General features: G+C 43.2%; 1 protein-coding gene across 3 annotated transcripts in view; it reads right to left on the reverse strand.

Annotated features, from left to right (window-relative positions):
• The window catches only part of LOC146856006 (metabotropic glutamate receptor 8), a 2,429,629-nt gene that overhangs the window by 1,681,557 nt on the left and 723,084 nt on the right, over window positions 1-24,988 (reverse strand). For all 3 annotated transcript variants that reach the window (XM_085653966.1, XM_085653965.1, XM_085653967.1), the window contains exon 3: window positions 15,802-16,018. In XM_085653966.1, coding sequence (XP_085510092.1) covers window positions 15,802-16,018 — 217 coding nt within the window. The remainder of the gene's footprint in view (window positions 1-15,801; window positions 16,019-24,988) is intronic.

The following is a 24,988-nucleotide window of genomic DNA, read 5'->3' on the forward strand; positions in this document are numbered from 1 at the left end:
GCTTTACATGGGACCAGTTGCGTTACATGAGGACACATTCATTTTTTTTAGGCACGGGGAGATTAAGTGATTTGCCCAAAATCACAGGATGTTCAGCGTCCTTGCCAGACTCGAACCCAGTTCCCCAGATTCAAGGTCGACCGCCCTAGCCATTAGGTCAACTCGTCTCCCCATAGCTTGGTGGCATTTTTCTTATGATTTGAGAAATAAACACTGTTTAGTCAATTAGGAGTTATGGCTATGAGCCAGGCAAGTGCAATAAATCCATTTGTTTGGGAGAATACATTTTAAATATTTATTTAAAAAATTAAAGCTGAAATATCACCCACTCAAATCTACAGTTTTGAATATATGGTATTTACTAGCAGGTCTTTTTTTAATAAACTGTAAAGATATGATCCTTTGAAAGTTTTGTTCTTTTGGTTCCTGTTAGACCTGGCATCATTGGTGGTGTTTCCCTATAAACTTTTGCCTTCAGACCTCCTGTATGGGCTGACTTTGTTTTGCTGGCCTTAGGACTCTACACACTTTACTAATGCCAACCAATGCAAAGTGCTTGTGCTCTCTGCTCAAACCATGGTAAGATTGACTTATACCCAATTGGCATATTTAATTTACTTATAAGTCCCTAGTAAAGTGAAGTGCACTACAGGTGCCCAGGGCCTGTAAATCAAATGTTACTAGTGGGCCTGCAGCACTAATTGTGCCACCCACTTAAATAACCTTTAAACATGTCTCAGGCCTGCCATTGCAGAGCCTTTGTGTTCAGTTTAAACTGCCATTTTGACCTGGCAAAATGAACCTTTCTGCCAGGCTCAAACCTTCCTTGTTAGAACTAAGCCTGGGCAAAGCACTACGCTACGCTCGCGTAGTTTGCGCTACTTCGCACTACGCAAATTGCACGTATCACAGTGCAAACACGCGTAGCGTAGTGTTGCGTAGTGCAGCGGTCATTTTTTGCTTGCTCGCGGTCCTCAATGTCAAGTTGGCGACTGCGAGCAAGCAAAATGACATACCGGCGAGACTTTTTCCTCGTTCGCGATCAGCAACATCAAGTTGGCGATCGCGAGCATGGAAAATAAACCTCCTCAACGCGAGGAGGTCAGGTTTCTCATTGTGAGTGGTCGCGTATGCTCGCGACCGCTCGCGATGAGAAACTACCAGACCGCGTTGAGAAAGCTGCCGCTCGAGTAAAAATCTACTCGAGCAGTAGAAAACTACAGCTCGCACTGTGCAAGATGCCGTTTTCAATGATTGCACAGTGCCGGTTGCTTGTCCGCACTGTGCAATCATTGAAAACTACATCTTGCACAGTGCGAACAGGGTACTACGCAGTTCGCGAAGTGCTACGCGTAGCTCGCGTAGTGCGAAGTGCACTTTGCGTAGCTTCGCGTAGTGCAACTTCGCGAACTACGCCCAGGGTTAGTTAGAACATAGAAATCACTCCTAAGGTAGGCCTGCACAGTCCCAAGGGCAGGGTGCAGTGTATTTAAAGATTTGGACACACACTTTTACATGTCCTGGTAGTTAAAAACTCTTAAATTTGCTTTTCACTACTGCAAGGCCCATTTCTCCCATAGGATAGCATTGGAGTTGCCTTATTACATTTTATAAATGTAATTTCCAAATAGAGAGGGATGACTGCTTCATGTTTGGTGTCTCTGGAATTCTAATTTAAAACCCTACCTCATGAGGAAGTTGGATTTTAAATTATAATTCTGAAACTGGAACTTTAGAAAGTTCACATTTTCTTGCAGTTGCCATTTGGTGCCCAAAGCCTGCCTCTGGTCACATGAATGGGTGTTGTTGGCAGTTGGGCTTTGTGTATTCCTCCTAGATAGCCACACAGGTGTGACTGGATGGACCATCAAAGGCAAGATGGGAGGGAGGAGCTGGGCCCAGCCTAACTTACACCTGAATAGGTTTTGTCCTGTCTCCACACAAAGGGCTAGAGCCAGGAAACGCAGGGCATTTTTTGCACTTCAAAGGCATGCCTCTAGAAGCGTCTCTCCACTTCAAAGGCACAACTATTTATAAAAGAAGGTCATCAGGCACCACCACTTCAGTACACCTCTGGACCTGTGGATACTTTGCCATGAAGAAGGACTACTGTGCTGCTTCAAGGACTGCCACTCTGCTGGGCTGCTGCTGTGAAGGAACTACTGCCCTGCTGTACTGATCTGCTACCCTCTTGCCTGGGTGAGAAGGACAGGACCTGCATCCATTGAATACAGAACCCAGAGTGACTCAAAGGGCTAATTGGCCAGCCCCCTGATCTGAAGTCTCAGGTACTTAACAAGCCTCCAGCATCTGTATCTGGACTCTGCCTTTGGAAGTGGGCCTAACATGTTCTGTCAGCCTCTATGAATCAAAAGGATACAACATATCTCCTCTGCTATGCGGTGCAAACGTGAGCAGAACTTATGCAGTGCCACACTGTGTGGATCAGAACAGCTGTAGAAGAGCCGTATCGCAGCCCGACACCCCACCGGATCTTGCCTCTGCACGATGCATCCCCTGCAAAGGCCCACACATCTCTTATCAATGGCAGCCTCGATGACAACACCAGAATCTGCCTCGTAGCCTTGCAGCTCTTTGGAACTGACACATCACCCCAACTGCGCACCGCATTACTGATGCTGGACTTCGCATTCAAGCCCTGTCTACAGAATCTTTACAGTCAATGCAACAGGACCTCACACTGTAACCTCGCTGCATCTTGGAACCAAAGCATCACCTCAGTTGCAAGATGCATCTCTAACGTGGATCCACACAAAGCACTGCAACATAAAATTTGAGGTGCTCTGTTCAACTGGCCTAACTGGGTCCCTGTAGATGGCCTGTGCTCCATTGTGGTTGGCCTGAACTTGTGACTTTGTCACAGTCTGGTGTGACCAGATACCCACAGTTGCCGCTTTATGTATTTTGCTGCTATTTACTTTAAAAACTTTAAAATTCACTATCTCCATTGTTTTATTACCCTGATGTGGGATCTTTTTTTGTGTGGTGTTTCACTGTTTTACTGTTCAAAGTATTGCACAAATACTTTACACGTTTCCTCTAAGTTAAGCCTCACTGCTCTGTGCCAAGCTACCAGGGGGTTGAGCAGAGGTTAATTTGGGGTTTGCTTGTGTCTTACCCTGACTAGGATTGTGTTTGCTGTTTGACCAGGGCCCATACCCCAGTCAACCAATAACCCTAACAGCTCTATATCCAAATACACATTTGTGCCAAGAATGTGCACTATCCAGCACTTAAAAACAGGCACTTACAAAGGTTACATAATGGGAATGTTTTCTATTTATGCCCCAGTTGAATCTCTTAAACAATTTTCGAAGCATGTAGTACTTTGCATGTCTACTAAACAAGGTATCTTTGAAGCTAATTTCCATCTCCTTTAAGAAGGTTTAAACACCATAGGGAGTACTCAATAAACTTTAAAAATACAATATGTTCCATGACAGATTATTGATAAAAAATAGAGGCCCCTATTTCATACTTCTTGGAGCATAGTGTAAGGAGAATGTTATTTTTTATTTAGAATAGGAAATTTGCACATAAAGGATTAACCGGCAGGTTGATGTGACAATCACAAGACCAATGTACCAGCCCTCCTTGTTAAGGTGGCATCCAAGTCCTTTTTCATGTGTTATATGCCGGCTAAGTGGTGTGTGGTTTAAAAAGACTGCATTTATGTCCCGTGATCCTTAAATATAATAAAAAAGCTTTAAATGAGTTTGTCAATTTTATGATGTTGCCATCGAATGAGCAAGTGTGTAATAAGTTATTTAAACATTTTAAAAGATTTTAGAAAATATCTGTCAAAAATTCAGCTGTAAATACTAAAGGTGTTCTTATTATTATCCGTAATTTGTTTTTTTATTAAAGAATTGTCGATCCAAGACAAGACCTAAACCAATTAATAACTGAAATGCCAAAAAGAGAGAGAAACATAGTATCATTTGTTAAGTTATGTAAATGAAGTTACAGTTCAAAACAATACTAACGCAGCAAGACACCGAAAAAAAAGCGCTACAAAACACCAGTAAATCATAAGATATCAAATCAAGATAACACCACAAGGTATCACACAAACCACTAATATCATTAAGCAGAAACACACCATCACAACACAAAACACAACTATGCATCTTTAGTTTTGATGTTGCACTGCGTTGTTTTTTTGATCTACCATTCTGTAATAGCATTGCATTGATTTGTTCATTTTGTTGTTTTGATGTGTTGCTCTGTGCTGGTTTTGCATTTGTGCATTGTCTTTGTTTTGTTTTTACATGCTGATTTGTTGTTTTATGGTTTTTACTTGTGATATTGCAGAGTCAGTTTACTGTTGCATTGTTTGTGTGTTTGTATGTTGGATTTTACTGATATACTTTTGTGTCTGGTTGCATTTAGTGTTATGTTGGTGTGCTATGTTGCAGTTGTGTTATATGGAGTAGTTTTGTGTAAATATAATGTATTGTTGTGTTTATATTGCTATTATTGTGTTTTGTTATTGTAATGGAAAGTAATGTTGTTCTTACTGTTTATTGTGTTATCATTGTATCTCAAATGCAAGCATACTTAAAAGCATTCTGAATTAGAACTTGCTGGGTGGATAAAGCAAACAGAAGATCCAAAGCTTAAGAGTGAAGTACCTTACTCATAATTACCACTCTCAGACCAAGCAAAAGAAGAATCACAAGTAACCACAAGTAAATTCTAGGCAATTATTGACAGCAACCCACAACCAGGGCCGGACCGGCCGTAGCGGGCTCCGGGTGTTTCCCCGGTGGGCCGCCAGTGTGGAGGCTGGTTTTGGGCCCCTGGGGGCTGTTTTTGTTACCGGGGTCGGCAATATCGTCCCCCTATAACAAAATCGTCTGAAACCAGCCTCAGCAAACTGCTCGGTTGCACCCCCCCTCACCCCAGGGGGGGGGCGACCGAGCAGTTTGCCAGGGCTGGTTTCGGTTTCCAGTCCAGCCCTGCCCACAACGACCTTTCAGTGTCCTGTGCCACAGGGTAATCTGGGCACCAGAAAACCTGCCACATCACACCAAAACATGCTAACATCAGAGATAAACACACGCTAGTGAATCCAGTACTTGGTCACATAGCTGTGGAAGGGATGCCCAAAGAAACAAAAAGCCACAATGCTAAAGCAGGTTTATGCATTAGAAGTAAACTTTCCTCTCAAGAAATTAAACCCATGAGCAGGCCAGTGTTGCTGTAGGGAACACAAGTAATTAAGAGCCATCCTCTATATAAGAGCAACTTGTTCTTTATACGGACATCCCTGAGAGACAGTCCCAAAGAGACCATAAAACTTATGAGACTGTTCCCTAAGGATGGGCGACCAACCTTTGAAGACAAGCACCTTTTCTGTCTCCAAGTTATAAACATCAAACCAGTGCTCTCCAGGAGAAAATCATATAAGCCGTGCTCAGTTGTGTCATAAATGTTCCAAAAAACTTGACTCAAAACTATCTCACACATGAAAGCATGTCTGATCAGCAATCAATCGGCACCCACTGCTTCCATGACTTTAAGGACTGAAGAGGTTCTGGTTCCTTGCCTCAGAGATGCTTGCATGCCTAGAAATCTTTGTTATGATGCTCAAAGTGGTGACAATTTTAGCTAGATTCTTGGACTTTACAGCCAATGGATACAGTTAAAAAAGATCAATGAATTAATAGTACGAAGGCTTAATCATTGTATAAAAAATGGCATTCCTTTAAGCATCCTCTCATTACCAAAGCAATTTCTGATGTACTCAATGAGAAAACGTTTCATTGCAAATTCCATTTTTCTGACTAATCTGACAAGATCAGGAAGCAAATGCTAACATAAAATGTAAAAAGATAAACTCAAACAAATAATGAAGAGCTCTCTCATAAAGTTACAGTTGCACTTGCCATATTCTGATTCGAATCTTTTTAGTGAATATCTCCAAGTGAAGACTATGCCTATACTTGGATACAAGCTGTTTATAGCACAGGGACCCAAATTGCACCTCACTAATAATGCCCTGAAAGGCTATAATATTTGTGTTGCTGCTTTTGTTGCAGCAAAGGGGCACATAATCTGGTAATTGGGATGAGCTGCTCAGTCATTTTTTTAACTCAGCAATGGGCAGTTTGTATCTGGTAAAGTTTGCCACCAGTTTCTAATAAATCTATATCAACTATGTGATACTATCTGTGTCTATTCTTTTGATAATATCTAAGTATTTCATTGCTTCAAAGCTCATCCACAACTAAAAGAAACAGTTCAGTACAGCATACAAATACATTTTATATGCCCAAGCTAATAAGTAGTCCACTCGGTATTGTCTTCACAAAGTGTAATAGGGAATGTATTATAAAATTGAAAGCACATAGGAGAAAATTGAAGCATTTGAAAATATAGACTGGAGAAATATAAACTGGAGTAATAAAGATGTACATTGCAAAATATAGATCTAACAAAAATACCTCACTACAAAAAGGTAACTGCAGTTACGTCAAATCAATAATGTACTTTCTAATATACTAGAAAAGGAGTTGGAACCAATTTGACTCAACATTCAGGAGGAAGTGAGATTCTTTTGTTAGGAGAATATGTAACAATTCAATATTAATATCGGTGCATATTTTTGTACAGTATTTCTTTTTCCATTTTCTCCATTGTAAAGGTTTTTTTTATTTAAAACTATATTTTCAAATGGAACCGACAACACTATAACAGTCATTAGTCTGAAATATATGTTACAATTTCGGCTATTTTGAAATGCCTAACGTAAAAATATAGGTTATATTTTAAGAAGTTTTGAAGATGGCAGGGCTGTATTCTCTGAATGACTTGTAGATTACAAATTCAGTTTATATGGTTAAAAAAAACGTGCAACAAATGGGAAAACGCAGGCAAAGTGCTGTCAGAGTAGGATGAATTTTGTCTGGTCTCAATAGGTGAACATAATTTTCATTCGAATATTGGGGGATAAATTGGCTCCGGGGCAAGAATAGCCCTTCGGCTACGCCAGTTGTTAAACGCCCTGTTCATCGTTTTCAGCCCCTGCCTGTGGCTCGGTCCCATAGCTTGTCTCACAGCCTGTAACAACTGGTTTAGCCCTCAGCAGCAGGTTATAATGCTATGGTATAGTACATAGCAGAAGTTATTCACATGTGCAAGCACACAGCACATATTTGCTGATAAAGTCGCAGAAATGTGCTATCAAGTAGTGTTAACTATTTAACACTGATAGTAGGCTGCTGTGTACAAGTGTAGGGTACAACAGAACACAACAAAGCAGAATAAATATTGATTGAATGCTATTTCCCTTGCCATTGCATTTGCAGTGGTTCCCTGAAACATTAGAGCTTTGGTATATAGGAGCCTCTCTGTTTGTCACTATGAAGTGTGTCTCCTCTTCCTGACCTTGTATGTCTGAGGACATTCAGGTGACTGCTTTAGATGGCCGCAAAGGGCATCTCTCTCCCTGCAAATTGAAATTCTTTTTTCTTGTTGCCCTATTTTCTACCTGTATGTTTTTGAAGATATTGCCATTGCCTAACATGCTGTGAGGACGAGGATGTCCAGTCACAGGCAAGCCCATTCACTGGAGAATCTTCCAAGCTTTACTTTTCTGTCAGCAAGAGAATTGCAGCCTGCTCACTGACCTTATAATCATGTTATCGGGAAATGCAAGCGCGCACTTCTGTACGCTCGTCGCACTGATTCTGCACAGAGAAAAATAGGCCTCTATGTTTTTAAATGTCTGCCCTCAGGTACCAGCTATATTTTAAACTTATAACTTCAGAATAAGTTACATTTGATTATCTCTTCTGCATTGAATTTGTTGTACCTTGCACGAATGCATCCTTTTTTTATTCGATAACTTGGATTATATGCCATTATTAATTTAAAAAAAACTCTGTAAACATAAAAATAGCTCCTGCAACAGTTCGACAAATGAATGCATTCAGTGCAATTTGTATGTGTTTTGGAATTGAGTCTGGTTTAATGAAGTCACCGCAGAGCAGAAGCAAAGATTATGCAGAGAAATTCCCTGTGTTTAAGTAATGTGTATATGGACCTAGTGATATGATAACTCATTTTCTTGCGTGGGAAAGAATTCGGAAGAGCATCTCAATATTAGAAACTACCTGAGGCACTTACATAAATGGGTAGAGGAGAACTATCCATGCTGAAGAAGTATACAAGCGAAATCCCAATCAATAGAAAGAAAATGCTCTTCTTTCACTGGTCTCTGGAATTAATGGCAACTCTTTTTCCCATGCTAAATTCTAAATCCATGGTGCCTGGTTCACAAGAACCACGCCATGATTATTAGTGCTTCGGCTAAACAGAATTTTGCCTCATGGAGTGCTCCTCATACTCTGTGGAAAGGACACTTTGGTGTTTTTTGGGACTTTGTGCAGTATTTTGGTGCTATTATTACTAGGTGATGACCAAAGGCTTCTGGGCGAGTAGGCATTATGGAAGGTATCCTTCGCTCACCTAATAACAACAGCGGCCACAAAACACACCAACAGCCATCACTTAATGCTGAGAAACGTCTGTCTATTCCTACACTGCTTACAGATATGCAGAGCTGACTTTGTGCCTATTTTTCCGGGATCGGTACTTTCAGAGTTTACCACATGGGGGTGCTGTGGGTGTCTATATTTTTACAAGAGCACATCAGTGGAGAAAATACTGATTAATATCATTCTTAATTTTTTTTATGGCTAGGACATCTAGGCGAACCCTACAGTTTGAGTTGACCTGGAATAGTCCAATATGTCGACAGTAGCAGCAGGGGCTGTGGGTGGTCCCAACTGCAGAGGGCATCTGTAAAATACTTTAGGCTCAGGCCCTTTGTTTTGTTTTTTTATTCACAAATTAAGCTCTGTATACATAACTCAATTTTTAAACTTCACAGGAGCATGGCACTGTCCTAATTCGGTCATGTACAAAGGGGTACTGAGTGAAAAAATCCACAAGTGCCAGAGATACCAAATCAGTTGTGTAATCGTGACTCTATCTGAATGTATTTATTTATTTATAATATTTATAGCATGCACACTCATATCTCAAGGGATATCCACGCGTAAGACAGAGCTCTGACTAAGAAAAGAAGGACATAATCAGAGCAAAGGCCCAATGCCATCAAAAGGAGCAGCTTTTAATAAAGGAAAAGCAGAAATGCAGTTAGGTCAGAGGTTAGGTGCAATTTATAGGGAAAGAGCATTCCAGTCGGTGGCCACCAAATAAGTGAAGGAGCATCCCCCCATGCAAGACCAAATCATGTGGCTCCGAAAGATGATGGCCTGGTTAGATGACCAAAGTGCCCTAGTGGGTTCATAGAAAGATATTCTATTCATTAAAGCCACAGGACCAGTAGAGTAGACTGCCCAATGCATGTGGCAGAGCAATTTGAAAAAGCTTTCTTGGCATGGGCAGCCAATGGAGTGAGTTCAGACTGGCCGATGCAGAGGTCCTAGCAGGAAGTTCACAGATCAGGCATGCAGCTGAGTGCAGGTGAGTGAAAAGGTAGTCGGCCTTCCCTACATAAAAAGCGTTACCATTATCAAATCGAAAAGATGAGTGCCTGTATTATAGTTTTACACCAGTAAGTTTGGATCTAATTATAAATGCTGCACAATAAACACAGGAAGCCAAAACAACTTCCCCATACAGCATTGACCTGATCTTTCATAGAAAAAGAATTAGCAGTCAGAAAGCCCAAGCTCTTAACTCCTTTTTTAGACTTCAGGACAATGCCCAAAGAAACTGACCACCAAGAGTTATTCCAAATACTATTACCCTTCTCAAATAAGAGGATCTCAGATTTCCCTCCATTGAACGTTAGACAGTGAGAGTACAACCAGCCCACTACTTCGTGAGACATCTCAAGAGATTAACTCTTGTTTCTTCACAGTTCTCATCAATGGAAAACGTTAACTGGGTTTCATCTGCATACAAATTAATACCAAATTCCCACACTCTGACAATGCCAACCAGAAGAGACATATAGGCGTTCAAGAGCGTAGGACTTAAAGCAATCAGACCATAAAATCATGCCATTGAAATTAGCTGTCTGTGGGTGAAACAAAAAAAAGAAAATCAAACAGAAAAGAGTGCACAAGGTATGCGTAGTTTTTAGAGAAAAGCGTCCACAATACCTGCTCTCCTCCACTCACCGAGTTGCATCATAAAATCAGCCACAGCAAAGCTATCACTCACTTCTGATAGATAAGATCCCATGAAGCACATGTGCAACACTATCAGAGAACACTAGCTGGAAAACCCAACTAGCTAGCTTTCAATAAAGCACTGAAGCCATATATGCTCAAGGAAGCAATCACGTTGTACTAAAACTCCCTTCTTCTACATGAAGAGACAGCACCACCCCCAAACAGCAGCTCGCAGGACTCCACAACTCATTATCTAAACAGCTGATGAAACACAGTTTTTACTTGCCTATTTTAATTTCCACTTCCTTCAAACTGAGATCTCCCATGAGTCCCCAAACAATGATTTACATGCGCTGCTAGGCAGCCCCAAGGCAACATGCTGGAGATTTACAACACAAATAAATTGTGAAATAATTAACCAGCAGCTACTTTGGCACATTATATGAAAGACAGTAGTACAATATAATGGAAATATTTTAGAATGTATTCATAGCACGAGCCACAAATAAAGAAGGTCTTTAAGTATACAACACACTGTCGTGTAGTTCCTACAACTCTATATAGGATCTGCGCATTTAGACAGCATAAACTGTGGGATCGGTGTCCAGACTGATTCAAGACACCCCCACCGGGTATGTTCGCCTATATACCAGCTAGCTCACAGTCCAACTATGAACTCTTACCAAGGAGCGGATCATTTCTGACAACTATCAATCATGACAACCTTGTCCCCTAAGGGATCGTGGAAACAGTACAGTACTTTTCGCTCAATCACGCATGCTCACTTTGACTCAGAGACATACATAAAAGAAACTATGGGTATGTTTCCAATAAGCATTTATTGAAACAGCGTCATTCTAGTGTAAAATAAGTGTGCTGCAATTACCGTATGACAGAAACCGATGTATACTGGTATAAGCACCAACAGAGTAAATAGATGGTAGAATTCTGCCATAATGCTCAAACAATGTATATCTGCTGGCAAATGAATACATGACAGTACTAATGCGTACTCCTACAATGCTAACCCTAACTAGATGTACCTAAGTGTACCTAGCATGTATGTAGAAGGATAGCCAAGAATCCCTAGAATAGAGCCAACCCCATTACCTGATGTGGGAGAGTGAAGGGCCCCGTCTTGGTCTCGAGATGGGCACCCTGCAAGGGATGTCAGACCACTGGGTGCTGTAGTGTCTGCATGCAGGAACCTCAGCATCTCGTGTCAGCATGTCAGCATGGAAGTCTTTCTCCTCTGCCTGCCCCATCAAAGAAATGGTGCTTATATGCCCAAAAGGTACCCTCGGGGTTCTACCTTGCTGTGTCATGTCGGCCGAGGATGACGAAAAGGATGGCCCTTATACATAGTCCTGCTGAGATTCTGAGTATCCTCGTGCATAATAAATGAGGCTAGTTTTCTGAGAAAACCACACGACATTTATGCAGCACCTAACTAGGTGACAGGTCAGCACAAAGCTGTTATGTAGTACAATGGCACTGTAAATGTAGGTGTGAGGTTAGGTGACTACCCAGGCCTATATAGGGGTACATTATAAATCATAACAACACTATCAAGTAACACATGCCATCGAACACTGTTGTGCCTTAACACCCATAACACACTTTTCCAACACCAGATGACATGAAGACAGAACTCTGATCTTACGTCAAAGAATGCCTAAATAGACGGAAGTAAGACCTCATGTACCCACCAGCTGTATAACACATAAACAGCTGCAGTTTAATTAACACATTTTCTGAACAAAGATACCTAAAAAATTTGGGCCAGCAGCTAGCCTCATCCTGCAACCTTTTAACCTACTAGTTTTGACCATTCACCATATAGATAGATGCACATTCCTTTACACTACCAACAGGTCACCTGCACAAAATGTACAGAGTCTCGCAACCACAGAACAATTCTGAAAGCTAACACTGTCCTGCCAAAAGTCTTTGATGTCATAGTAATGTGCAAAGACGCTCTGGACACAAGTGTAAGTTTCAAACACTATACTTTATTCAGCAAGGTGTGGAAATTGAAACATTTTATTTCAATTTACCCTCATGATAATATAGAAATGTGCTTTCAAATTAACATAGAAAATGCATATCAAAATAGCGGTTAGAAAATGTGCTTTAATTAAATGTGCAAAAAGTGAAAATACTGCTTATTTCTACAGAAAGCTCCCATTTTTATTGTTCTTTCACTGTTAGTCCTTAATATTTTCTTGAGTCTTTCCTATCCCTTTAAGAAAATAAATGGCTTGTTGTGAATGATGATTTAATGTTATAACTGAACTGTAGAACTTTACATCTTCGTGAAATATGCTGTTTGCCGCAAAATGTATTTCTTTCTTTCCTCACACCATATGACTTTACTATATTTTAGATAGGTACCTCTGCCACATGCTTCTAATGAACAAGTATAATAATTGAAGTAATACTCGCTATAGGTTTAAATTCCATGATCTAACCAGGACATGCCACATATTAATGTTTCATTTCATAGAGCAGCTCATTGTTACACAATGGTACACAGAATAATACGCTGTAGCCACATTCAAATAACTTCATGTCAAAATGGCCATTTACCGTGGGAATCGAGGAACAAGATGACGAACCGGAAATCGAGGAATAAGACGACAGACCATCGGAAGAGCCTTTACTATTGTTTTGAAATGATTTAACATTCATAGTTGACAACATGTTTTGTGCTTTCTAAATAGTATGTGTTCCTGCCTAAGGAGTGTAGGCATTCTATGCAACCCTAACCAGCCATGTTACTTAGCACTTTGTTGTGCTAGCCCAAATTGTCATAAACCACTGCTAGCTGATTTCCTTGTTTTCCTTTCGCTTTGGAAGGAGTCTTTCAACTTTCATGCTGATCATAGATACTGCTGTGCTTAAATTCTTTAACCTGTTTTAACGGTTGCTACTGCAGCTGTTAGGGAACTGGGCTGAGTTTTCAGAACTACTCTTTATTGGAAATTCGACCTATTCATACTTATTAGTCTTTTGCTCCTAAGTTTACTTGCTCTTTTCCAAAAATAACTCTTTGTGGGTTCTTGCTAGAATAGGTTAGGTCCTTAAGGTTAAGATATCGACTAATTCCTTTATGGAACACGCAGTTATTTTGTATGCTTGTTCTAACCAAATGTTATATATATTTCTGTAAATCGATTTATTTGGCTAGCCAAAATAAAAAGACAAAAATAGAGACTAATCTGTTAAAGAGAAAATAAACTTTTAAAGCTTCATCGAATCTCGCATTATTGACTGAACATCAAATGCTGAAGACAATGTTTATTTTAGAGATGGGTTTGGGTTATGCTCCATTCTAATACGGTGCCAAAGACTCAACAGCCTGAAAAAGTGCGGCAAGTGGAGGTTCACTTAGTAAGTTTAATGTGGAGCTACTTAGAACAATTTTATGAGATTTCCACGCTCGTACTGGTATAACTAAACCGGGAGGGTGAAGGAACAACAGCATCTGTCATTAGCTCACTTCAAAAACAAACATTCCAACACTTGCATCATCCCCCAACAATCTAATCTGGAATCTATAACCTAGACCCAACAAATCTTTACCTTCACACAACAAACCAAAAAAAAATACCAGAGATTCAACATATTAACACAACGTCAAACGAATATACACTGAGAACATATTATAACTTATGCATCAAAAATTACATGAAAGAAAATGCCTTAATACCCAATACGTATCCAGGTAAGGAAAACAGATTACACAATAGATTTCTTCACACACTTAATAGAATGTTTTAATTACATAAGTAATCTCCCAATTTTCTATGAGGTTTCCTTTCAGCAGACGACGTCAGACATCTGCTTCCTTTAGCCACCCCTTTCAACGTAACATCAGGTTTGAATAAGGCAGATGCTGTTGTCCTGTCACCCTACCAGTGCCAGCATCTACCATTAGCTCACTTCAAAAACCAACATTCCAATACCCACATCATTTCCCAACAATCCAATCTGGACTTTACAATCTAGACCCAACACAATGTCTGACTGTACGCTATAATAATTGCTCTAACCAGTGCTTTAAATGGGCAGGTACTGTCCGGTACTAAGAACCTGCACTTCTTTGATTTTAAATGGCGAGTACCCGAACTTCTTAACACTGCTGCAATAATGTGAGAGTATCTGCACTTTGCAGGAGCTTAAAGGGACCCTAACTAGCGAGTGCCTGTACTTCTATATTCCCATTTAAAGCACTCGTCCTAACAGCCCTGCCAAGTACCACGCATCAGGGGTTATACTAATGCATCGTAGTGTGGTGGTCCACATCACAGGACTAAAATGCATAGTCATGCATGAGCACCCCTACCACACCACCTGCTTGATGCCTGCAGCAGCCGGCTGAGAGGCTCGATGGACGATACCAGGTAAAAGCAGGAGGAGCATATAGCAGCACAGAGACTCTATGTGCTTTATCTAATGGCACGCGCCTCATGAAAATAAGTCTGTCTACTACTGCCAGTCATTTTAAAGGTGCCAGCTACAAGCTCTAATCTGATACCGAGCACAGCGTGGCCTGATCATGTGACGTCACGTGCACCCACCTATTGCCTCACCTGGAAGTCAGGCTCAGTGCACAGCTGTCAATTTTGTTGAACAGCAATCATTGAGGGGGAGGGGGAGGAACAGGAGTTTCAGGCTTGCTTGTAGCACGTCAACAGTAAGCACAGGGACATGTTTTCCTTTCAATTCAACAGAAAGGTCGAGCAGTTTTGCAGGCATAAACGAAGACACGTAAAGGTCTCTGTTTACAGTGACTTTCTTCAAAAGTGTCCAGCTCAATTAAAATGTAAACACGGCAGTGACATCTTTTCTTTGAAGTCTTGCTGTGGTTCGGGCAGACTCTCAGCACAAAATAAAATGTGCCTCTTTTCCAGGTGCTTCTATGCCTCCTGTTCTCATGCTTTTCTGATACCAATCCTTCCCTTTGATTTTCGGACACCGGTGTGCCAGTGTCGAAGTGCTCTGTGTGGTGCTGCTGGTGGGGGGGGGGGGGGGGGGGGGGGGAGCTGCAGACTGGTGCTCCAAAGGCACAGAGGGAAGCGTTGTGACGTCACAGGCTCTCTGAAGGCCTTTGAGCTCTCTCACCGGCAGAGTGGACTTCAATGTGTGCACTGGAGGAGGGGGTGGCAGGAACTGAGTGCCAGGAACTCTCACTGTTGCACTTTAATGTTGGTAAGTGCTTGTGAATGTCTAGGATTGCTTGATTTTTGCTCAGTACAAAGTGTCACTCATAGTCGTTGAATGTCACTCATAATTATATTGAAATTATGACAATGTCACGCATAAGCAATCTGAAACATTGGCAGCTATGTTCTAACTTTCAGGAGATTTAGGATAGAAATCCCACATAAAAAGACGTAAGATTCACCAGGTTTAATGTCCCACTGTTACTGGAACGTCAAACGAATTGTCACCTTGAGGAGACGGCCGGACAGCCATAAATATTCATAATATCTCCCAAGACACGACAATCTAGGTCACTCTTTCGCGCACTTCTAATTATTCCACACAGGCCACAAAGAGTTTCTTGAGGCCCCGACACTTGTAATATGTCAACCCGAAAAGCGAATACACGCGCTCTTACCTGTTTCCCTGGAGATCTGCGTGAAGGCTTCCACTCCGCTCTCGCCGTAGTTTCCCTCCGACGCCAGCGTTGACACGTAATTCCATCCGAGCGCGGTCACGATGTCCACCATGGCCTGGGCTTGGTACGAATCGGGTGGGACCACCCGGGAGAAAAAGTCATACCTGGTGTTGTCACTGAGCTCCGGCGCCGTTGATGCATAGCTGATTTGAGGTATCTATAAAGAGAATGGCAGATTAATCTCGTTAAATATACATCTTTCCCAAAGAAAATAATTTAGAGTTCTTTCAGGGAAGAGTCAAAATAGAGGCAATGTTCACCGTTGCAGAAACTAGTTGTTTGACATTAAAAAACAAAGGCATACATACTCATGATATACAGTGGTAATAAACGTGTCTTCAAAACACATGTCTTTTCTTGACAGTACACCCAATATCAAGAAAAATACTGGCTTGATTTTTAGATGAATTTGTACTCATTTCGTCTCAAAATTCCGTAACTCATCACTGTCTGTGATGCAGGGGAAACAGACGGCTCAATGCCACCGATAAACCACTTTTCCGCTCCTGGGACTTTGCTTTTACGTATCAGTGCATTCTGGGAGTTGTAGTTTTGGGCCATTTTAATAGAGACATTTGAATCAACACACCTGATAACTATGATATGTAAAAACTAGGTGCCTTGGTGGAAAGTGACATGAACCCATCACTTCACCCCATGTACTCCAAGGCCCTGTTTAATCGTTTTCAGTGCATTTCCTTCAAACAAGGCTGGGCGACTCTATTCGAACTCGTTTGTGACCTGGCATACCAAGCTTTATCTGACATTTGGCATAGGAGATCATATAAGGAAGGCTGGGTTACAGGCTGGGTATTTTCCTGGACTACGATAAAGAGACTGGCACTCACAGTGATGTAGTTTACTTGTAAGTAATCAGGTCATTGCCACTTAGTCTGTCGTCCTCATCACAGTTGATACAGACATGAGAATGTCTCTTCTAATTATACCCCCAAGAAAATGCTTGAGACATAAATGCTGTGCAGACTCATGTTTTAATTAATAACAAGTGAACAGCTAGTAGTATTCCTGCGCCCAGTGATAAAGAGTGAGAGATGTAAACATCCACTCCATGATAAAGAGCAAACCAATCTTATGAATTGAAATATATTGTGCCTCAGCCATGCCCATGGTGGGTGTGTCTCTATTGCCGATGGAAAGGTCCACCCCATCACATCACATGTCTGAGTAACTGCAAGTCAAACCCACCTTCTCATGGTCATTTTAGAATGTTTCTGCAATTTGCCTGCTGCTCTTTTTGTAGCAAACATGGATTTTGTTTCCTGAATTACTGTCATTCTAATTTAAAAGGGCACTAATATGTGAAGGGATCCAGACAGCAAAATAGAAGTACCAGAGTAAAGGCCTTGAGGTAAAACCTGGCCATCAGCAGAAAATTACATTATTTACAAAAATAGGTATGGGTTAGAGAATTTAAGACAGCAGTGCTCTGAGCGTGTGGGACAATGTAATGGACACCAAAAACTCAATTTCTGCAGAGGCGAGGCTGAAGAAGTAGATACAAGGGTCTCTAAATAGAACACTTGCTGGTCTCTTCATGCATATGGCAGGTCTCAAGAAGGGAGTGGATAGTGCACCATTGGCCTCGAATTATGGAAGATATGGAGGAACCTAGTAACTAGGCAGCTCAACTAGATAAAAAGACTGCTGAAAGTCTCTATTTGTTTCCCATTGTGCCAGAATAAAAATGACACGTCCTCCTTTAGGGACCCACTCCTTAAGTATGGGAAAAGGATCACAAGAGCTTGCGAGTAACCAAGTCGGGACACTTAACATTTCTAAATGTTTCACATCTTTTGTATACCTGCCTAGCATAGCTTCGCACTGGCAATCCTGCATCAATAGAGCAACTTCCCTCGAACATCCTACTTCTGCAATCCTAGCCAGTCAAGAGCCAGGATATAAGGTGAAAATGGTAGAGACTCTGTGCCAACAGGATCAGTGGTGTGAGAGGAGATGTAATTATCTGAAAGGGAGGCATCACCAACAAGACCAATGTCAAGAAGCTAAGGCCTCTTTTTCCAGAAAGGAGCTATATCAGCACCAATGCTTCACACAAAATTTCCCATAACATCCTTAAGGAAAGAAAAAGAGGTTGGAATGCATATAGGAACTCCGAAGAGTACGGAAACAAGAGGTTGTAAACACAAAAACAACCTGACCTCTGATTAAATTGAAATGAAGCACACATGAGTATTCTCTGAAAAAGATAACAGGTCCAACAAGGGATGATCAAAATACTGCACAATTGATTTCATTGCACTGAATGTCAGGGAATAGAATGTTGACGAAGTGAAAGTCCTTGATGACTTACCCAGCCTTGTCCGTGCATGGGCATAAGACACTGTCAGTGAGAAAATATGCATCTCTGACAATGGACGGATCACCTGAGCCAATGTTGCTAATGTCTGGCACCTCAGACGTGATAGGCAATTGATTAACAACTTTAATATCTGGTTGTATGTCACAATATCTACCACAAAACTATTGTGGTAATAAGGTATCAATTTTTAAATATTGCTATCTAAAATGTTGATTTCAAATACCTATATAAATATCAAAAACATGCATGCAAATATATTGTCAGCCTAACATACAGTAAGAGAATATCCACTTGAAATATATCAACTACAAAAATATACTATTATAAAAACAGCTATAGACTTAACCAAACTTTCCAATACCAAAATACAGTATACAAAAATATTGAAAATATCATGTCAAATAAATGAGTCTTAAGTAATACAATCTAAAATTAAATATAGTGTCAGTAATTTAAAAATGTGTAATATATCATAACTTTTTCCAAGCAAAACTAGAAAATAATCAGTTTGTGTGGAATTACAAACAGTATCTACAAATTATAAACATGTATTACATTTTGAAAAATAAGTATTTGAAACAAATAATTATTAATATGTACTTTTCACAAATGTGTATCTTAGGTTACTATATAAATAAAATAATACTTGTTAATACATATTCAAAAAATACATATACATAGTTATTATATTTTATTAACCTACCTAAATTAAACTGTATATCTTTACATCTAATTAAATCACCAACAATATGCAAATATAATTGATAATAAATATACATTTTTAGGAGTTCTGGTGACATCTTAAACCAAGAGGCCAAAGTCCAACTGTCTTGTAAATGTCACCAGAACCTTGATATTGCAGTATTGGACCATATTACACATGTTAATCATTTTGCAATTTTTACGTATTTATTTTGTGACAGTTAGCTTGATAAATCTGTTTTGTTCATAGAGCTGTTAACAATGTGCACTGATTGAAATTAGAATGTTTAGGCTTTGTGTACCTTTCCTGAATACATTTTTAATAACAGAATGGGCAAGGGAGTGGATCAGAAGATTTAGGCAATTCTTTGGCTGCAGCGTTTACCACATTATTTTGGATTTACTGTATTTGCCACATGATTTGCAAAACACAATAGATTTTACCAAAATTGTTGTATCTTTCTTAAATGGGTGACAATATTACTGAAAGAGAATGTGCTGCATAGCTAGCATTTTTGTATCATAATTCAGATAACTTTCCTGCATAATTTGGTCCTTTATGCCACATAATCCTTGTAGCCCTGACAATGTGACAGCTCTCTATTTGTGCAATAAAGGTGCCAAAACATATATTACTGTGATATACTTCATTAATTACAATCTGACAAACGTTAAAGAAAATGCATAATTAGAAGAGGTCACATACACTAGTCCAACTCCAACGTTGATAAAATGCATTAACTTTAAGGGGATCCGATTTACTATTGAAATTACGGTCTAACAAACATTGGGAAAGTGCATAAGTGATGCAGGGATTAGATTTACTTTTCTAACCCCAATCCAACTAAAATTTAGGAATGTTCTTATGTAAAAGAGTGAGATCTACTATTCTAAGACCAATCCAGCAAACATTGGGGACTTACATAATGTAGGAGCAAGGGATGGAGGTTACTGTTCTAACTCTGCTCCAAATAAAATTGGACAAAGTGCATAATTGAAAAGTGTAAAATGTACTATTCTAATTCCAGTTCTGTAAACGCTGGAAACACGCAGAAATAAAGGGAATGGATTTACTATTCTAATATCAGTCTTACAGTCTTGGAGGAAGTTGCATAAATTGGATTTACTATTCCATCTCCAACTCCAACTAAAAGTGTTTAAGTGCATACATTAAGGTTTGAGATTTGCTATTCTAACTCGAAATCCACAAAATTATTGGTGAAAGTGCATATTTTGGGGTGAGAATTACGATTGTTACGTCAATCTAAGAAAGGTTTAAGGAAGTTTATTAACCAGTGGTAGGAGGTTCCAGTAATTTCTCCACTCCAACAAAATTTGAGGAAAGCACTTAAATTAAAGGGGTGATATTACTAGTCTAACTATAATCCAATAAACATTGGTAAAAGTGTATACATTGAAGAGGTGTGTGATGTTATTTATCATCCTATTCTATCTTTAGTCTAACAAATATTGGTTTATTGGTCACATTTTTGGAAAGGGTGGGGGACGATGTTTAGATAGAATACATTAGAATGTTAAATAGTAATATGAATGCATCACAAACACTAATACACATTATCAATGAAAAGAAATGTAGTTATATTCAATATTATTTCCACTATATTTTTGCAGTCACAATAATATTTTCAATATATGTTTGCATAAGGTTGTTTAACACTCAAAATGTGTTTACCATACTTGATAGCCAGTCCATGCCAACGAATATGTTTGACCTTGAAAAGCTGAGGTGAATACTTTAGAAACCTGAAATAGGGCCATGGGCTCCCAACAGTGAGAAGATTAGTGGGCTTCCTAATGTGATTGTCACTATTGTACTTCAGAACCATCCAGCATTGCAATCAAGGCCAATGGCTGGCATCCACCTCAAGGACAGGAGGTGACAATCTTCAGCACCCAAACCTCAGGATTGTTCTATTACTTACCGGTAATCTTTATTACTGAGGGTCCCGTTGTCCTTGTTCCATTCATTTACATATTGGAGATAACCATCTCCTGACAGAAAAAAAGAGCAGAGGCATGCTGGGACCCTAATACTGCCCCTCCCACCGGGAGTACATAAGCAGTATTTACCCAGCATCCCCGTCTGTACAACCAAGCCCAGACAGGAAGGCCGGCTGCCTGGGAGGGAGGGAGGGGTGCACGAATGGGACGAGGACAACGGGACCTGGAATAATGAAGATTACCGGTAAGTAATAGAACATTACCCCCAGGTCCCTTATGTCCTCGTCCCATTCATTTACATATTGGAGAATACCAATGCAGAAAACCGGCCTTTCGCACCCACAAGCAACCCAGGAAACCACAACAAAAGCAGCAACCCAAGGGAGCACCGAGAAGGAGGAAAAGGGGAACCACAGGAAACAACTGGCCAGCAACCCAGAACAGGACAGCAGGGCCAAAACAAGGACCGGAGACAACCCAGAAAAACAGAAGGCCAGAGCCCCAACAAGGAGGTCGCCAACCAGAGAAACCAGAGACATGGCAACCGGAACCAAGACCCAAAGGACACGGACAAGCAACCCACCTCACAAGGCCGCCCAGCCGAGAACCACCGGGAATGCACACAGGACACACCAGCCACAAAGACACAGAGCAAACTGCGACAGCCCCGAATAAGGCCAACAGAGCGCAGGCACAAGCACCCAGACCAACACGGAAGGAGGAAAGCAGAGGCCAGAAACCGGCCCACCTCACCAAAAGGAACGGCCCGGCCCCAGAGAGCCCAGAGCAGGGGTCGAACAGGAGCAAGACCCCAACCAAACAGAAAAGCAGGCAAGGGGACAGAAAACTGAAAACCCCAGGAGGCCAAAAAACTCCACCGGGAAGAAGGCCACCAGCCAAAACAGGAAGGACACCAAGCCCAGAACAGCAGGGAAGAGGAGGCCAACCCAAAGACCAGAGGCCAGAGACGCCCCCCAGAAAGTACCAGCCGACAGCTGACCAGCAAGGAGAGGCCAACAAGACCGGAAACCAACAACGAACAAGCCCAACAAGGGCAGGGGCAGAGCCACCGACCACAACCCCCAGAAAACCTCCAACCCCAAAAGGTAGAGAGTACAGTGCAAGAAGGAAGGCCGGAGCAACCGGGAACACCCAGCAGCCCCCAAACCAGGAAACAACCAGGGAGGAACCCACCGAACCACAGGGGGCAGACAAAACAGGTGCCAACACGGCAGAGGACCGCACAGCAACCAACACCCAGGCCAAGCACGCAGCAAGGCCAGGAGCAGCAGGAAAAAAAACGGCCCCAGGTCGCACAGCACCCAGACCAAAAGGCCACAAGGCTCAACCCCAGCAACACGGGAGAGGAGCCAAGAAAACAGCACAAACCAGGGCAACAAATGCCCAAAAGGAGCCAGGAAGCCAGGACCAGAGCCAAGCAACCCGACGACACAGGAGGACCCGCAGGCCCAACCAAACCCAGGAAGGAGCCCACCGGGCGCCAAGGCCAAAGCAAAGGGCAGGGAGGAACAGAAAACCCCCAGCACACCACCGCCGGACCACAAAAAGGCCAGAAAATGAAACAGAGGAAACCGCCAAAGCGGAAGCCTCTGAGAAGGCAGAGGGCCAAGCAGCAGGAAAACCCCAGACAACCCGCAGCCAGGAAGTAGGACCCCACAGGGGCAAGAGCACCACAGAACCGCACCACAACCAGAGAGGGGCGGGATGATACCCAAACAGACACACCCCGGGAACAAAGCCCGGGGAAGCAAGGGAGAAGCGAGCCAGGACACCAGCACCAGGAAAGAACCAGGAACGCCCAGCAAAACACACCCCAGAGCAGGCCAAAAACGACAGCACAGCCACAAAGCCAAGGAGGCACAGCTCGAGGCCACCCCGAACAAGCAGGATGCCGACAAATGCGGAGTCACAGGACACCATACAGGCCCCAACACAGGCGAAACAAGCCCGGGATGAGAACCGACGGCAAGAGAAGGCCCCGAAGGACCCACCAGGACGCGGCCACAACCGCACAGCGCCCCGCCAGGACACAAAAGAGAGCCCAGGCAAGGATGCAGAGCCCAAAAAGACTACCAATCAGCCACACAAAACCCTGCAGGAACAGAAAAGCTCCAGCAGACACTCAGCCAGGCACCCACCACGGGAACCAGAGGAGACCAGAACCACCCCGGTACCAAACGCACCAGAGTACAGACGGACCAAGAAACCAACCACACCCGGCAGAGTCTTCAGGGGAACAGTAGAACAGAAGAGGGAAAACAGGCGCCACACCAAGGACACAGCAGCAGCGAAAGACAGCCAGGCCCAAACAGCAGCGGCATGAACCCCAGGGACCAAAAAGCGAACTGCCACCGGAAACACAACCTGGGGGGGATGCCAAGAAAAGGAAGAGCAGACGCCCAACCACACCAGACAGAAAACCAGGCCAGGCGGACAGGAAACACTGGAAACAAGCCAAAGGCAAGCAAAGGGAGAGCCAGGGCAGGAGCAAACAAAAACAGAAGCAGCCAGACCCGAGAAGCAACCCCAGCACACAGAAGGCACCGGGACAAACACCCAAAGCCCCACGCCGGAGCACAGGAGAACAGAACAGCCGCACACACTGCAGCACGAGCCACCCAGGCTCAGGCAGAGGAGGCAGAGAGCCCCAGGCACGACACCAGAAAGCCACAAGAGGAACCAGGCGCAGCCCAAGGGACAGGGGAACCAGGAGCCCCCACGCACCAAACCCCAACCAACCACGCAGAAGCCAGGAAGCGAAGGCGAACACCCAGAACCCACAGCAGAGCAGAGGCCACAACACAACACAACAGCCAGCCCGTAGCGGAGGGAAGGCCACCCAAAAAGGGGCGGACAGACAGACGGACCCAACACACCCGAGGCAAGGCCACGACACCCGCACCCGTGACACGCCAAAAAGCAGGGCAGCAGAGGGGCAACAAGAAAAGCAGAGAAAAACCCAGGCAGGACCAACAGGAACTCAGGGGAGCCAACAGGATCCCCCCTGCAGCCGCTCCAGGAGCAGGAACAGCGACCTATCACCTACCAGGGGCAGGGAGCCACGGAGGAACCCAAAGGAGAGGGGACCAGAGGCGCACCCCAACAGGCCGCCGCCGAGGAAGAGAAAGGCAACCCCGACACAGGAGCAGTAGAGGAGAAGGCGCAAGCAAGCAGGCAGGGAGACCCCAGCAACACAGGGAACCCCAGGAGCGAGCATAGACAGAGCCAGCAAAAAAAAAAGGAACCAGCCACCACAGAGGCGACAGGAACCTACGCCAACCCAAGGCAGGCCACCAAACAGAAGAGCGAATGCCAACAACCCAGAGAAGCAGCAAACGAACCCAACTGAGAGGAGAAGCCCCCCCAACAAGGCCCGAAAAAAACCCGCAGAAGAGCCGGGCAAGAGGAAGAGGCAGCGGCGAGCCATACTACACAAGCCACCTGACCGAGGGCCGCCAGCAACCAGGGGAAAAATCGTGACCACCTCCCCAGACCACACACCCCAGGCGGGGGGCGGAGCCCGGAGCAACCACAGGCACAGAGGAGCACAGCCCCAACCAAGGGCGCATCCGAACCGGGCATGCGAGGGAAAGAGCTGGCAGCATGCAAACCAAGACGGAGGAAGAGAGCAGCCCCGACAGGACGCCCCCCGAGAAGAGCGGCGTAAGCATAACACGCACCCACAGAAGCACAGCCCCCACCAAGGCGCAACCGACCAGGGCAGAAGACGCCGGAGCCCAGAGACCACAGCAAGCCCCCAGCGAGGAGCAGAGCAGCCCCAACAGGACGCACCCCAAGCAGAGCCGGCTGAAGGCAGAGAAAGCCGCCACCAGGCCCCAACCCGGAAAACCAGCGCCAAAACAGGTCAAGTGGCAAGGCAGCCATCACACCCCGAAGAAACCAGCATACGCAGAGTCAGCAGCCAGAAGGAGTGCCCCACCGCCACAGGCACAAACCCCGGCAGCAGGAGAAGGACCCGGACACACAGCAGGCAATCTGGCAGATGGCATCGCAAGGAGCCACGCACCCCAACAACACCGGAGCAGGACAGCCCAAGCGAAGAGCAACAGCACAGCGCCAGCATACAGGGAAGCCGGAAGG

This window comes from Triturus cristatus, chromosome 4_1 (assembly GCF_964204655.1).
Source record: "Triturus cristatus chromosome 4_1, aTriCri1.1, whole genome shotgun sequence".
In the NCBI taxonomy this organism is placed as follows: Eukaryota; Metazoa; Chordata; class Amphibia; order Caudata; family Salamandridae; genus Triturus; species Triturus cristatus.